General features: G+C 32.2%; 2 protein-coding genes across 2 annotated transcripts; both read right to left on the bottom strand.

Annotated features, from left to right (window-relative positions):
- Positions 1 to 2028: 2028 nt before the first annotated feature.
- On the bottom strand, positions 2029 to 9388 carry LOC111380821 (gamma-glutamylcyclotransferase 2-3-like). Its single transcript, XM_023004476.1, has 8 exons — positions 9119 to 9388; positions 8718 to 8794; positions 5558 to 5611; positions 4636 to 4692; positions 4480 to 4520; positions 4001 to 4072; positions 3293 to 3372; positions 2029 to 2385 (listed from the first exon to the last, which is right to left on the bottom strand). The coding sequence occupies exons 1-8, from the start codon at positions 9225 to 9227 to the stop codon at positions 2288 to 2290; spliced, it is 588 nt and encodes a 195-aa protein (XP_022860244.1). The 5' UTR covers positions 9228 to 9388; the 3' UTR covers positions 2029 to 2287.
- LOC111380815 (probable inactive shikimate kinase like 2, chloroplastic) lies at positions 6537 to 7658 on the bottom strand (the record flags this gene model as incomplete). The annotated part of the gene is made up of 1 exon (XM_023004469.1): positions 6537 to 7658. A coding segment is annotated over one exon (1095 nt), but the record flags the coding sequence as incomplete, so codon positions are not given.
- Positions 9389 to 13250: the final 3862 nt, after the last annotated feature.

The following is a 13250-nucleotide window of genomic DNA, read 5'->3' as shown; positions in this document are numbered from 1 at the left end:
CAATCGGGTTTTCAGCGTTTTTGGCAGAGAAAGCTTTACTCTTGGTACACAAGTAGTGATGTGGACTTTAAAGGTAGTGTACAGAACGCAAAGGGCCGAAACTGTAATTTTGACATGGAAAAAGATTGTCCAAATTTCCTCCATTTTTGCTTGCGCGTACAAAAAACAATTTGAATTATAGAGCTCCTTTTACTTTGTATTGTGCTCGAGATTGAAGCACAATTTGAATTATAGAGCTCCTTTTACTTTGTATTGTGCTCGAGATTGAAGCACGTTTAGTATGCAATATTAAGCATCTGTTTAGTTCTCATTCTTTCTTCATTAAAATGAAAAATATGAACGTTATCCATCACATCAAGTCACTATATTTGAATTTCTATCTCGTGTGGAGTTCATAACGACTATATTTTTCATTCTTATTCTTCCAAAAATGAGAAACAAACGAGGGCTAAGTCTTTGTTTGGTTCCTAGTGTTTTAATTTTTTATTTTTTATTTATTTATTATTATTATTTTTTATAGGATGGACTTGGTTTGGGATATGTTTGAATCCTTAGGTTAGACTCCACGGAGGAGAAATATGCGTTTGAGTAACAAAAGTATTTTAATTTGTATTTTCAAGTGTTAACAATGATTCAGATATTGTTGTTTCGCCATAATTTCGTCAAAAAGAGCATTAGAGCTAGAAAAGTCACCGTAGAGGCAACCAGAGCAATACATATTGTAGTGTACAAGTATTGACGATAACTAAGATTTTCAGGAATTATAATTATTTTATAGTGTATGATAATGCTTTGATTCTTATCCCATCATCAACATAATCACTCCAGTCTACAAGATTTGTCGATGTGAAGTTTATGTTTTGAAAACATGTTAATTTTATATCACTCGTTACTGTTTAACCTACTTTATCAGAGATATCTCATGGGCATGAGAAAAAAATTGCATGTAAGATTGGAGAAGCATGCATGACTAAACATTTTTCATTAATGGCGTTGAAATTTTCTGGCTTGCGTTTATATGATAGATTGGACATTAATTGATTAAACATTTCAATTGTTTTTAACATTTAATTACGTTCAAATATGTCTATTTGTCCTCGCACATTAATCCCTCGTTTAGCTCCCATTAAATTAAATTTTATTTTTCTCCCTTCTATGTTCAATTACATAATCTTTTATAAAATAATATTACATTTAAATCGAATTTTTTTTTTCTTTTTCAACCACCTATTTTTTTTTAAAATATTATTCCACCCATTTTAGTTTGACAAAATGGGGGACCAAATGGGTGCTAAATTCAACATTAGGGAATGATAGAGCTCATGTACCTCGTTCTCATAATTATATACATTCTATTTACATGTCAAAGGTAAATGGACAAGTGTCTCAATTCTTTTCTTTGTTTACGATCAACTTTTTTTTTTTTTTAATTGAAAGATAATTATTGAACAAACATCTCATTTACTTATACTTCTTAATCATATCTAGTTCAAGAAGACATATAGAATGTAGCATTTTTGGGAAGTATTCATAAATTGTATAAATTGTAAATAAGTAAAAATAAGTTGTGGATAAGTATGTTATACTTGTGGATCCCACAAAATGTGCGAAAAAAAGTGATTCGATTGACTAAAAGCATTAACCAAACATGGAATTTTGGCTCGCCTATTATCATTTTTAATAAATAAAAACGATGGTGACCTTTATAGATTACATATTACAAGACTTTCCTTGATCTCTAGTGGACTCCATTAAATAAACAATAAGGTAACAATTTATTTATTCTTCCATGCAATCCTATTTAATATGATGTAACAAATGTGTTGAAGGTATAGTAAAATTGCTTAGCAGCAAATCAAGTCAATACATTAAAGAAATTATAGTTTGGAAATAGAAATTTATTTTGACAATGAATAATCACGGGTTAGAGTTTTCCAATTGCCGAGTTTATTAACTTATATTATTGATGAGTTGTTTGGAAAAGTTTTTTTAAAGATCATTTTCAACCATAGATTCTAACGAAAACGATAATATTTAAAATAACATCAAACGTTAATGCAAAAGACATACAAGTTCCGATAAAAGAAGTAATAAAAGCGTGAACCATATTAGTCACGCATTCACTTCTTCTTCATTAGTACATAGCATTTACGCTTAGTCGTGCATGAAAATAAGCAGAAACAGTATAAAGCGAAGTCAATTTATATTTCATTATCTCAATAGCCTGAGCTTCGAATAAGCTTCATTGCGGCTTTAAAGAATTACCAAAACAATGTCCATGCGATGCTCAATGAACCCCAGTCTTCATCAAGTGGGCAGTCCCTCTTTTTAACACTATACGCCTCACTTCGTCGGCAAGATCATTGACATGTTCGTCTTCACATCCTGGACGGTAACATTGATTGAGCAAAGTGTAAATAATGAAATACGATAAGCAAAAGTACATATGTCATGTTTTGGAGGTAGCACCATATAAGATCAGATAGAACAAGACACAATATTTAAGCCAGGTTTGAGCCGCATTTTTTCAAAAAAATACATTTTTAATCAGTGATTTAATATCATTTCAACTACACATTCTTCAATAAAATAATATTACACGCAAATCCAAAATTTTTCCTTATTTTTTAACCACACATTCTCAATCAACCTACTTTTTTAAAATGCATTCTTTTAAAATAATGTGGCTTAAACACATACTTAGTCTCTTACTATACAATCTACCTTGTAAAATGAGCCAGGCGTATGGGTACATTGATAAATTGGACAAGACTCAACATGATCACAGACCAGAGATAGGTGATAAATTATACTTAAGTGTTCCAAACGTCGTTCTTAACCTTAAATCCGTTTTGCACTTTTGTCTTAAACTTTTGTCTTTCTGATATTTCCCCAACCTTCCACTCCCAGACACTTGTCTCGTGGTCGATGCTAATGGGTTCGTCCAAGTATTTGTTAAGTTGCCACTAAAAGACAATTATACCCTTAGATTAAAAATATATACATACAAATAAAAAAACAGTCATCTTTCTTGCCTAGCCCAACCTGCAACCACCCAACTGGTTCCACTCGACCGACCCCACCCCACTCCACTCCACCCAAACCTCATCCTCTCCCCTCCCTTCTCTAGACTAGAAAAGAAAATAAAGGGTTGGGGACAATTCACTTAGTATAGTCTCTAATGCATTCTAATCCAATGTACCAAACATGCTTGTAATGACTGACATAGAAGGAAATGGGAAGGTAGCTGTCACAAGTTTTGTCATATTCAGAAGAACTTATATGACTTCACCTATTTGAATAAGTGCAGTTTCAAGTTTAAAAAGATAATCTCTGTTTGGTCCTGAGGGGCCTTCTGCGTGAACAATCTGACTGCAAAAATCAAGATCAGTAACTTATCAACAAAATGTCTGAATATTACGTTTTACATAGTTTGCATGGATTTTTCGTGATGGATATAGTGCCTAAATGTTCAGCTTGACTCATATTCATTTTACGAAAATATGAATCAAAATAAGATTGTTTTCAACCACGTGAAATGCATATTTGAAAACGTAATGATAGATAGAATGTTATCTCAAAATATATAGAGAAAAATGTAATATTACTATTTGATGTTCGTTTTGTCCATGACTTAAGAATTAGAGAGGTGAATGAGTGGATGTTTGTCTAAGCTTAAAAAATTACTTATAAGTGACTTATATGCAAATAAGCAATTTTCAAAATATATTATTTTTCTGCCATGAAAGTTGGAAATAATTTACTTATTTTGAAAGTAACCCCTACTTTATAGAGTAACTTTTACAACTTTTAAGAAAAAGTGAAGTAATTAAACAAGTTTGTAACGAAAATTCGCTTGAAATTTAGTTTAACTTTCTTTTAAGCTTAGTAGAACATCTTCTAAGATAATTGGAGCTGACATCCAAATTACTTTTGACAGAGGCTTACAGAACATCTTGTACAAAATGCAAAATGAGTCCCAGAGAAATAAAATACATACTCTGCAATTTCTTCAAATGAAGCAGGTCCCAAGTAGTTCTTGTTGAGCTTCTTGTCTGCAGATGCTATGTATCTAAACAATCAAAATATTAATTTCTGAAATGGCCTATTGTCACAAATATAACATTAAAATGGTTTGTTTGGTAAGACAGGCTGCACAATACTCGAAAATACTAGAAAGAGAAGTTTAAAATCTTGATTGTTGTCATGTGTAGCTTTGTCCAATACTAATGTTCCAAATGTGCTCTAATAGATTGTTTGGTAAGGGGCTGCAATGTACTAGTCAATATTAAAAAGGAAAAGATGTTAATATCTAATGCATTTTATCCTCCAATCAAGTTCTCTATTGACTTGTTCTATGTGGTGGGCTACTGAGTATCAAGTTGTACTAATAAAGAAAAGTTCAAATGGCGCATTATTGTGTACTGAACATGCTCTAGAGGATTTACGCAATAGTAAGTGGCGGTTTGGGTAACTTACACCAATACATTGGAAATTGCAGGCGTTGTAGCAGGGGGCTCCTGAAATAAAATTTAACATGTACATGCACAATCAGAATTTGCTCCAACAATTTGATGTTTTAGATAAAATCAAATGAAGACATCAACATAACTATTGGATGAACTTTAGACTTACAGTGAAGAAGTCAAGATAAGCCTTCATGTCGTACTGCTTTTCCCTTACTTCTAGATGCTATTCAATGTAGCAGAGAGGCATTTCATTTTGAGGAAGGGAGAAAACAAGGACTAAGCCGAAAACAGGTACTTAATGAACAAGAAAAGACTGATACATGCAATAGAAGTGTAAACAAATCTCTCTCAGTGTCCAATATTTTGGACTATGGGAGCCTAATCAGACTCTCCACTTATCCACTCGACTACAATCCAGCCTGTATTCCATACATGTATTAGGTCGCCATGAGATTCCTACATACACAAAGGATTTTAGGAGGCAGCTTTCAGGTGTGGGAGAGGCCTGAAGAAACCTAGTACTCTTGCTCTCCATTATAGTGAAAACCAGCAAACACATCTCACATTGAGGGGGAACCACTAGTGTCCATTCTTTGCTTGTTTTATGATTTCATTCCATTTAATATTACCTTTCTAAGAAGGGAAGAGTTAATCCAAACAAAGATATGAATTAGGAATATTAATGATACAATGGACATGAAAGTGTAATTTTTTTAAGAAAATTACAAACTCTCGGGTATAAGGAACAATCTATAACTGAAATATCAGAATATTATGTCTTATTCTTTGTTTACTTGACTATTATCTTAAATTAAAATAGCAAATATGACTTCTAGGCCCTCTTTTGAAGGTTTTCTTTGTGCTTAGATTTGCTGAGGTTTTCTTTTGAAGCAATCCAATATTTGAAAACTTCTACTGTCACAGTAGCCAGTAAAATCAAAAGCACAGGTGAAGACATATCTTCAAATTTATCATCGAGATTAACTGGAAGGAATTCATTTACCACCAAAAAGAAATAATTTTAATAACTGTTACATAAAAAAGACAGAATCCAACATTTTATATATTTTCTAAAACTTAAAACCTACCTCCAATGCAGCCTCCTGGTCTTCCTTCCGGATAATCTTGTAGGCAACACCCCACTGATCTTCCATATCACATATATGTCAAGTTCATACATTTTATAAGGATTTTAAATACTAAATTCATACTCAGTAGAATTTACATGCACAAAACAACATAGAAAAGAATTAAATAACAAATCATTAATGACGGGAGAGACCAAGCACGCAAAGAAAATGGTACACAGGTTCAACAAGAATGATTTAATGACCCCGTCTCATGATTCAGAGACTTACCAGAACCATATTTTAGAAAAATGTGAAAGCCGGTATTATGACATTATCCATAGAGATTCAGTCTATGTTCAACAATATACACTGCTTAAGATAATGAATGTTTTCCAATTCCAATATCCATCACTGATCCTTGTTTGTAAAACCAGCAATGATTCAACTGTTATCATCTAAAGTTAACTCCAATCTTGGGGGTGTCTTCAATTGAGACTTTTAAAGACTTTTGGAGAATTTTTAATGTGGGTGCTTTTTGTGGACTTTGTGAAATTTTAAGTGATTTCTATGGATTTGGTAGGAATTAGTAAAAGTTTTTCATGGATTTGTGAAGACTTTTACCGGAGACTTTTAAAGACTTTTTTTTTTTTTAAAGAAAATATTAAACATATATAATGTAATATGTTTAAAAATCCAGCACCTTTTTCTTTTCTTTATTCAGTCACTTTTTTTCTTTGAGCCTTCATCAGTTCATTTTAAATTTTTTATTTTTTATTATTCTTTATTTTATTTTATTTTATTTTTTAACTATGAAGAAGAGAGTTGAAAGTAGTAACCCTCCAGAATTTTCCTTACTGATAAGTAACAAATAATCGATCAACATGGAATGTACATAACAATATACAGTGCCTTGGTATAGAAGAGCAAATTTATGAACCTGAGGGAAACAAGACACATTGACAAAACAATCTGGAAGAGACAAATGACGCAGCATTACCGAATTACGTACTCGGAGGGATTGATACTATGATAGGGGAGATGATGCATCAGATCCGGTCGATGGATCCCAGCCAAGAGGTTTAATATCTGGCCAGTCCCCTCGGCATCCCAGTCTTATATACAAACTTTTCTTACCTGGAAGATTCTTATCAGACAAAATCAAGTGTTTGAGAGCACTTAGCGAAGCTTGAGCAACTGCTTTGAAGTAATTAGCATCCCAACCCCCGAGCTTGACTACGACCTCTGCATTTGAATAACCTTGAAGACCATCTTGTAAATGTCTCCGGGTTTCCTCTTTCGCTGACTCTTCATCTGTAGCTTCTGACTGAGATAACCAAATAGTGAATCCTGCAAAAAGATGTTGCCATTTATTTGGCCTCTCAGCAGCACCATGCTTCCCACCTAATGTCGAAACAACAGCTCGGGCATGGCTACTGAGGCTTTCTAATATAGCAGTTTCTGCTTCTGCTACAGCATCACAACCATGTGAGGCCACCCACCAATCAATAATTTCCTTGCTGTATGATTCCAGAATCTCCTTTGTATTGAGTGGTGTATACCCAAGACCAACAGCTAATTCTCGAGCAATCTCGTGGTTTATTTCAGTTGATTCCCCGGCTAAATAGATTGATGTTCCTCTCAAGAGTTGTGCAACTCCCGCTGTTAAGGACTCCCACGACTCCATGATGTCAGGCCATTTTAGTTCTGGGTCTTGTTTCTTCAAATTAACCACCAATTGATCATCGTCTATATACCATATTGTTTCAGAAGGCTTTATCATCCCGTAAAGTTTATTTGTATCCAGGAGTGTCCTAAGATATCCACTGTTCTGCACCTTAATTACCAAAGAGTTCTCATTTGCATCTATAAAGATCTCCTTAGGACTTACACCTTCTTTCCCGAGTTCCAACCTCAACTCCACCTCAAAAGAAACATCAGAAAACTCATAATGGGTTGTGTCAGTGGAGACAAAGGGAATGCTGCTACAAAGTATGCGATTGATTTTCTTGAAATTTCCAAAAGCCAAACGAGGAATTGAGGGAAAAGGGGTAAAAATAAAAGATGGAGGAGAAAAAATCCAACAGAAGAGGCCAGATTTGAAGAGAAATATGGTAAAGGTTTACTGAATCAAACAGAAAAGTATCAAACCTCATGTTCTGTCATAAATTTATGTTCTGTCAAACTCATACCTGATTGAAAGAGATGGAGGAGAAAACCCTATGTTGAGAGAAATCTCTCGATGGATGAGAGATTTGTTTTGAGAAATCTTATTTGTATTTTCTACCAAAAAGTCTTTGAAAGTCCCATAAATTAGAAATTCCCTGAAAGTCATTTTCAATTGAATACCCCCAAATTTGTAGAGACTTCTAAAAAGTTTCAATTGAATACCACGAGACTTGTAGAGACTTTTTAAAAATCTATAAAAGTCTCTAAAAGTTTCAATTGAATACACGGAAACTTTCTAAGTCTCCAAAAGTTTTTAAAAGTCTCGATTGAATACACCCCTTTAAGTAAAATTTCTTGTGCTTTGACTTCTTATCAAGGATCAACATGTGCATATTACTTATTACTAGGACAGAGACACATGGTCCAACACAAGTTAATAGTGCTACTAAAAATGACCATGAGACCCCCTCATAAGTACATTTTATGTAAATGACATTCTACCTCAATTTACATATACATACACATCACACATGCATAAAATATGTCCAGAAATTAAAATCACTGCTGATCACAAGCTCGCAATAGCTATTAGCTAATCACAACTCAAAATCCAGTCCCACGCACATAAAATGTCAAAAGTGCTCGATGTTTCTAAATTCAAAATACTCCATGAACACACTTCTCAGAAATCGAACCCCATCCTTCTGATCCAAGGTGAGAGTTCAACTCTTATGTGCTACTTCAACTTGGTTGTTCAGTAATCTGCATCATCTGGTGTTCTTGTGAGTTGTTCGAATGTCCTTTACTACCATTTGAGTACCAGTTAAACAACATACTATGCTAATACCAATTAAAAATTTCAGATTAGCTGTTTCATTATTCATACAATTCCATTATATATCCAAGAACGGCCAAATTGATAAATTTTTTCTTATTGTACCATTAATTTAAAATGCAGAAGCCGTTACAGATAACACAAGAAAAGAAGAGAGATAGTTCAAAAAGAACTCACGCAAACCTCCCCCTCGGCAGGCTCCAATGTGACTGTTCTTCCCGGGTACTCTGGAGTCCCTCTGTGATCAGTGCTCCCTAAACTCAAACCCAACAAAAAGTTTCATCATCTCGATCCCCGCAGGCACACATAATGGTAATAGAATCACACTGTCATCATCAAGAAAAATCCACTCCAGCCCATTGAATATATGATTTATGCTTAAATCTACAAGACCTCTTAACAAGATTACTTTTTTTTAAAGATAGAACCCAAGAATCAACGCAGAGTATCAGAGTCAAAAAAGCTATAACGAGCAATTCCATCTGTTTGATGACTTGGACTACTCCTAACTCGATATATTGAACCCAATACTCTATTTTACAAAAAAAAATTACTCGAGGAGGGAATTATCTTCTAACCTTGATAGAAAACACGGCGGTAGTCTTTGATGAAACCGACAAGGCGATCATCAAAATGGAAGCCGGCTTTCCAGATCAGAGATCCGTATCCGAAAACCCACATCGCCATTTTTTTATCTATTACTTACAGATAAAATATCTCACTCAGTTGGAAGCCAAAATCATTGCCCCAGGTGAGATGAAGGGGTGTGGAAATGAGTAGTCGAAAGAGAATGAGCCAGAGGACGATAGGAACATTTTGGGTTAAGCTGGTACAATGTTTCCCCCGTTTTGTAGCTTTCCCCAATCATCAAGTGCCATATCAGATGGGATGTTTTGCTGGACATCTCCAATGCTTACCCTCAAAACATTGAAATGCACCAAAAAAATGGTGTAAAACACCTCCAATGTAACATCAAATTTTATTTTGCACAATTTTACATCAAAATTGTACAAGTTCACTTTGCACCAAGTGCAAAGTGTCTAAAGTCATTTTTACCTTCATTTTCCTTTTCCAAATAATTTGATTAAGGATATTTGTGTCTTTGTACTATCTATTTTTTAATACAATAAATTATTATTATTAAGAAATAATAATTAATAAATTAATTAAAAAAATTAAAAAATTAAAATATAACAAACACGATTTATTAATGAATTTAATCTTTTTCGTAATTTAACCTAATTATTTATTTAATAATTTATGTATTTATAAAATAATTAAATAAAAAATATTTCAAATAAATATATTATAAAGAATAAAAAATGGAAGAAAATGGTTAAACATTGTTCAATTAGTATAATTTTTTGTGTAATGGTTGGAGATGAATTTTAGTTTGGTGAAAAATTTGGTGCAGCGCTGGAAATGGTCTAAGCTTTAAAATAATTTGCCCCACATTCTTTAAAAAATACATCCTTAAATAATGATTTGACATTATTTTAATCACAAGTTATTCAATAAAATAATATTACACGCAAATTTAAAACATTTTCTTATTTTTAACAACATATTTCCTATCAATACACTATTTAAAAATATATTATTACGGAAATAATGTTGCTCAAACAAGGGCTAAATATACTAACCTTTAAGTAACTTGTATCTCCAAATAGAATAATGATGAAATTTCATTGGGTGTCAAAATTTGGCTGTGCAATATCAAATATGTCACCTTTTAAAATTTCTATCAAAAATATCAATTTAAGACTTTTTGACCCTCTAAATTATTTAAATACCTTATATATTAACTTTTAAACAGAGGCTTGCAAATCATGAATTTACACAACAGGCCCCCATCTCCAATCACCAAATCTGCTGAAAATCTGGACAACAAAATTTTTTTCTTTTATTTTACAGCGCATACAATGGTCGACACTTACGGCAAAGACCGCCTTTGCTGCTGCAATTCAGCAGCGGCGAGACAGCGGATGTGAGCGTGAGAGCTGCTAACTGCCTTTAACTTTTTTTTCTTTTTTTTTTTTTAATTTCGACCTAAAATTTATATTCTTTTCAAAATCAAATTTTTAAAATTTTAAATCATTTAATTTCAATTGCTAGAAACATGAAAAATGGAGAATATGCATATATCTAATGATTATAATATATAATTTTAATATATCCAATGATTATAGTATATAAATTTAACTAATCAAATCATAACATTAATTGGATTGTAAAGCTAGCATTAAATGCTCCTAACAAAGGGACATGAAGGATAAGTTGGATATTTCCCACAAAAAAAGTGACATTTTTTTATAAAATTAGGTGCACGTGCAATTTTTTTTGTGCATTATCAAAAAAAGTGACATTTTTTATAATTCCCATAGAATAATTTACTTTTTTTATTTCTATTTTATATCACTAGAAAAGAAAATTACGCGTAATTTTCGATTAAAAAAAAGAAAAAAAACCTTGTAGTGTTTGGCAAGGCTTAACGAGTTTACTAACTACAAAAAAAATGTAGTAAATGAGCATGGATAGATTTTTTATTGGTGATATTAGATGGTCATTGTCGATAGTTCTAATAAAAATCAATAATCTTGATTATTATGAATGCACCTCCATCATACATTATCGACAACTATAGATAGTGCAGGGACCACCATCGCTAATGAAGAAACTCTAGTGTCATCGATGAAAATTTATTCTTTTGTTTATTTATTTTTATTTGAATGCACATACGTAAGACAATGTCAACGATTATCAACAAAGCATCAATTGCCATCGTCGACGAAGAAAATTTGGCGTCACGATGAAAGATTGTCCTTTTGTTTGTTTTCCATTTTTTTGGTTAAGTAAATGAAATATTTCATTGATATCACCTGGCAAAATAAAATAATAATAATAATAATAATAATAATAATAATAATAATAATAATAATAATAATAATAATAATAATAATAATAATAAATTTACATATCAAAAAAATATTTCATTGATATCTTTTATTTAAGATATTAAAAAGGGAAAATTGCAGCCGAGACATTAAACCTTTCGCTTATTAGCAAATTTTGCCCAAACCTTTAGTTTGTGCCACTGGAGGTACCAAATCTTTCAAAAATTTACACCCGAAGTCCAAATGGATGGAAACCGTCCGTTTGACCGTTAGTTGACCAATAAAATTAAATATTGACCAATTTTTGACTAATTGAAAAGGGTAAAAAAGTAAAAATTACTTAACCCTATAATAAAACAATTAAAATAAATAACTAAAACTAAAAAAGATACTATTCATTTTCTTCTTCACCCACCCTACCCCCACCAAGACACCATGTTCTTCCCTTTTTTGCCAGTTTTCTTCAAAAAAACAGAAAAACCAACACAAAAGTAAAAAATGCAGAGAAAATCTATGAAGTAAAAGAGTTGATTACCAAATCCATAGCCTCCCTCTTCAGAGCATCCATAGCTTCATCTTTTTTCACCATCTCTAAACGCACAAACAAAAACAACTGAAAAATCAATTTTTAAAACCAACATATGCAAGTATATATGCAAACCCACAAATCGTCATGTAAATTTATGTTGAAATTAGATGAAAACACCAAGTAAAATTGAAAAGGGAACTCACTGGACAAATTGATTAAATAGTGTGGTATAGGTAGAAATGATGTGCAGAGGGTGGGTTGGATTAGAAATGGAATGGAGCAAATTCTGCCATCCTTTTGATCTCTATCTTCTCTCACTCACACGCACTCACTCGTGTTTTGGAAGGAGGAAGAGAATAGTTTACATTTTACAGTTTACAGTATGGTTTGGATGGCGTGGGGGGGGGGGTAGGGTGAAGAAGGAGATGAATAGTATTTTTTTTTGTTTTTTTGTTTTAGTTATTTATTTTAATTGTTTTATTATAGGGTTAAGTAACTTTTACTTTTTTACCCTTTTCAATTAGTCAAAAACTGGTCAATGTTTAATTTTATTGGTCAACTAACGATCAAACGGACGGTTTCCATCCATTTGGACTTCGGATGCGGATTTTTGAAAAATTTGATATCTCCAATGGCACAAACTAAAGATTTGGACAAAGTCTGCTAATAAACGAAAGGTTTGGTATCTCAGCTGCAATTTTCCCTATTAAAAATAGATAAGTATTATGAAAAGAGAGAATAAGAGAATATAAGAGTGAAACTCAAATGTGTATTATTAAGAGCAAATATCATATATTTATTGGGTCTAAAATAAGAGTTACAATTTGAATGAAATAGATATTTTAAACTAAATAAGAGTTATTTATATATCATGATAATATCAAATAATCATCAATAATTATCTCATTATTTTACAATAATAAATTATTTTTTCAAATTTTTATTTTATTCCAGATGACTATTACTTTTTATATTTACAATGCTTCTCCTCTGCCCCCACCCTCTCTTCTCTAAATCACTTAAATTTATTAATATATTCGTTTTTTTAACAATTAAAAACCATTACAAACTCTGTTATTAATGTTACTTTTTTTACTCCCAATTTATTTGATTTAAATGAAAAAAAAATCCCAAAACTACACAAATATCAATTAATCCGACTCGAAAAGCAGTTGATCTTGATCAAATTGATATTGAGAGTTAGATATGACCCTTTGTTTGAAAATCCAATTGAGAGTTGGGCAAGATTGGAGAATCAACATGGCACATGAGCACAATGATCGGCAT

This window comes from Olea europaea, unplaced genomic scaffold (genome assembly GCF_002742605.1).
Source record: "Olea europaea var. sylvestris unplaced genomic scaffold, O_europaea_v1 scaffold221, whole genome shotgun sequence".
In the NCBI taxonomy this organism is placed as follows: Eukaryota; Viridiplantae; Streptophyta; class Magnoliopsida; order Lamiales; family Oleaceae; genus Olea; species Olea europaea.
The sequence above is the reverse complement of the archived record's forward strand: the minus strand, read 5'-3'. Positions and strand labels throughout refer to the sequence as shown.